A 3,278-nucleotide genomic window follows, 5' to 3' on the forward strand; every position below is an offset into this window, starting at 1 on the left:
TGAAGAGCAAAAAAATTAAAGACCAGCCCATTTGAAGGGCAAACCGTGCAATTATTTCTTGTCACCCCTAACTTCATTTGCTAGCCTTAATGCTATGTTGATTACTTTCAATCACTTCAAACGTGCACTAATTTCGTAGAAGCGTACAGAAAGGTAAATTTCGTAAGCTCCAAAAGTATGAGGTTTACATAGGTGAACAGAAGTTCAGAGCAAAGTGAAAGTAAGAGTATAAGACTTCTAATGCATGTTATAACCTAAGTTATTATGTTAAAAAAACAAATAGAGATCTAATCGGACAACGCATGTTCCTCCAATTTGAACATAAAAGTGGTTTCCTCCGATTTGAACATAAAAGTGGTAATTTTCTCAATTAGGGACGTGGATTTCAGCCACGTATACAAATTCGAGGTTCCTTCCTTCGCAGTTGCGCCTTTATGAATTCTGACTTGGTTGGGTCCACCATTTGGCTCGTCTCTTTTTCCTGTTACATTCTGGTGCAACGCCTGTTAATTGTTCCAAACAAACGGAGTATACAAATTTAGATAACAACAACAACATAGTTAGTGTAATCCCAAAGTGGGTAGGGGGAGGGTAAAGTGTCCGATAGAAAAAAGTCTTTTTTTATGTGTGTGCATAAAGTTGTACAAGAAAGAATTAAAATTACATCACAATAATCAAAAAGTTACTGCAATAAATATAGTAACATGTTCTAGCAAGGTTATAATTTATACTTATACCTGGAGTATTTTGCTGTCAGTACATGGCACTATGGATATTATGTTGGGTCTGCAGGACATTAGATCATCTACGAGTGATTCAAGATGTGCCGGAGGTTTCATGATGAGTAGTCGGAGTTGTCGACTTGGCGGAACCAGGATTTCTCGTGCATCTTCGTAAATGAGGATGCTCTTATTTTGCCATTCCATGAAGAAAACAAACCAAATTAAACAAAAATTGGGCAATCTAAAGAGTAAACAGAGAGGGAAAAAAAATAGTAGTACCTCCTCGCAATGGATAATTAATATCAGACCCTTAGCATAGTTGAATTTCTGAACAAAGTCCTGAAGATTATCGTACCAACTTTTATCCACATCTCCAAAGTAAGATTTTGATGGAGGAATTTGCAGGTAAAAATTAAGTTCAGCTTCTACTAGGCTAGAAGGATCCATAGTTGAGAATGGCATTTTGTAACCCACAAAATTGAATTCCATCAGATTCGGAGCCAGCATCTTGACTTGTTCCAGATTCATCCAATGTGATAAGCTGAATATACTTAGTTTTTCACTCGAAATCACTATATTTTTCATTGTATAACATCTTCTTAGTTCCAATTCATTGAGGGCTGAGAACTTAGAGAATTGATGTTCAAACTGCTGATCCGTCATAGTGGTAGCTTCCAACTTCAGAGTTTTTAGAGTCTTATAACCATCTAAAATCTCAATTTTGCAAGGAAGCAATTCCACCTCACGTTTCTTCTGGTTCCTGTACAATGGCACCCCGACATATACAAATTTTCGGAGATTTGGAGCCTTGACTTCCAGTTTCTCGAGTCCATCACACCCCGATAGCTCTAAATTCTCTAGATTTTCTAGGCCAAAAACATGCAAATTATGTATTCCCCTGCAATGATGTAATCTTAGATCCTTGATGAAGGGGCATGTACTAATTAATCTTTGCAATTTGTTGTTGCTGGCACTATTATGAATTTCAAAGTTGCACCTCCATAGCCACAATTTATTCAGCTTTTTAGCTGTATATATAGTATCAGGAACGTTATAGTACAGCGGATAAAAACTCGTGTCAATTTCTAGTTTTCTGACATTATGTTCAATTGCCACGTTGATCCACCGATCTAAATGTGAAGCCAATTCCGGATGAAGAAGCTGACAGAGGTGGAATGATTCAATGCTTATTTTTTCCTTGACATATGGCTCGAGGGAATCATCAACGAATTTGACAAATTTCTCCAGGGACCTGAAACTGTTGTGGCTGCACTGATCGATCATCAGATCAGGCCGCAAAGTCCAAAGACGATTCCATGTCTTGGACAAGACACAGGTTCGAGCTGCCTCTTTTACGTTGCATTGGCTAACCCGACGTATGACATGATGGATTATGTGTTCAGGCAACTCTGTTATTCTGTCCTTGCCATCAACTATTTCCGCCATCTCAAGAAAGAAATAAATCACAACTTTTTTTCTATTCTTTGTAGGCTTTTATGGGGTATTCTTATTCTTATAAGGAAGGCAAGCATCATATATATTATTCAGTCAGTTCTCGACAATTACAACTTCCAGTTCCTCGTTGGTGTTGGTCACAACTTTCCATAAAGGTTTTACATGGAAATTACACTTTCTTTCCTTTCAGGACATGAAGTTAATTTCCAAAGTCAAAGTTGGTACTTTAATTTCCTTTCTTGGTTCCATTTTCTAAGGGGTTATAACTTGTAAGACGATTACGCATGGGGTTTTTGAAATACCAAAAGCCTTTCCAATAAGGAAGAGGAAAAGGCATTATATTGTTTCCATATAATCCAGTCTCTAAAGTCCAGGAACGAGAACCTTGAGCCTGCTATTCCCTTTAGTGTAATTATTTTTATATCATTAGTGCACAACAATTAAACTCGTATTATATGTTGAAATAAGCTTTCCAATGAAAAAAGGAAAACACATTGCTTTTTTTTTTTTTTTTTTGGTTTAAATAGATACTATTGATATACTCCCTCCGTTTTGATTTATATGAACCTTTTCGGAATACAAGGGTCAAACTTTGTAACTTTGACCTTAAATTTTGGAATAGATTTTTCAAGTTTGTAAAAATAAAATTTATATATTTAGAAACTACATAAAAAGTATTATAAGCTTGATAATTTATAATTCAAATAATTTAGAAAAAATGTAAGGAAAACGTGGTCAAAGAAGCACCTCGAAGACTCCCCAAATAGTAATAGGTTCACATAAATCGAAACAGAGGGAGTATATATTACGTTATATCTACATCCAGAGGCGGATCTAAGACTCAAATTCTAGGGGTTCAACATATTAAATTTTTAGCACTAAACCATTATATCTCTAAAGTTATGGGTTCATATCCACTATCTATTGTAATTTTAGTAAATTTTTACATATAAATTTATAGCCCGCATCAAAAATTTGGGGTTCAATTCAACCCCAAAGTTATAATGCTCCATCCGCCTCAGTCTACATCCAGATGAGAGTTTATGGCGTTAACACCATGCTGTTGTCCCAAAAAATCACCCTCATGGGTGTTACAAACCA

The 3,278-nt window shown here is 35.9% G+C and overlaps 1 protein-coding gene across 1 annotated transcript; it reads right to left on the bottom strand.

Moving 5' to 3' along the window:
- Window positions 1-287: 287 nt before the first annotated feature.
- Window positions 288-2,168, bottom strand: LOC132058609 (putative F-box/FBD/LRR-repeat protein At5g56810). The gene is made up of 2 exons (XM_059451065.1): window positions 738-2,168; window positions 288-503 (listed from the first exon to the last, which is right to left on the bottom strand). Exons 1-2 carry the CDS (start codon window positions 2,166-2,168, stop codon window positions 288-290), a joined length of 1,647 nt encoding a protein of 548 aa, XP_059307048.1.
- Between the last annotated feature and the right edge of the window lie 1,110 nt (window positions 2,169-3,278).

This window comes from Lycium ferocissimum, chromosome 5 (genome assembly GCF_029784015.1).
Source record: "Lycium ferocissimum isolate CSIRO_LF1 chromosome 5, AGI_CSIRO_Lferr_CH_V1, whole genome shotgun sequence".
NCBI classification, from domain to species: domain Eukaryota; kingdom Viridiplantae; phylum Streptophyta; class Magnoliopsida; order Solanales; family Solanaceae; genus Lycium; species Lycium ferocissimum.

What these genes read in the sequence shown, in the direction of transcription:
- LOC132058609 (XM_059451065.1), bottom strand. Translation starts at nt 2,168, where the DNA reads ATGGCGGAAATAGTTGATGGCAAGGACAGAATAACAGAGTTGCCTGAA. An exon ending in CTGACAGCAAAATACTCCAG is followed by an intron (nt 504 to 737) that starts GTATAAGTATAA and finishes AACAATTAACAG; the next exon opens with GCGTTGCACCAGAATGTAAC.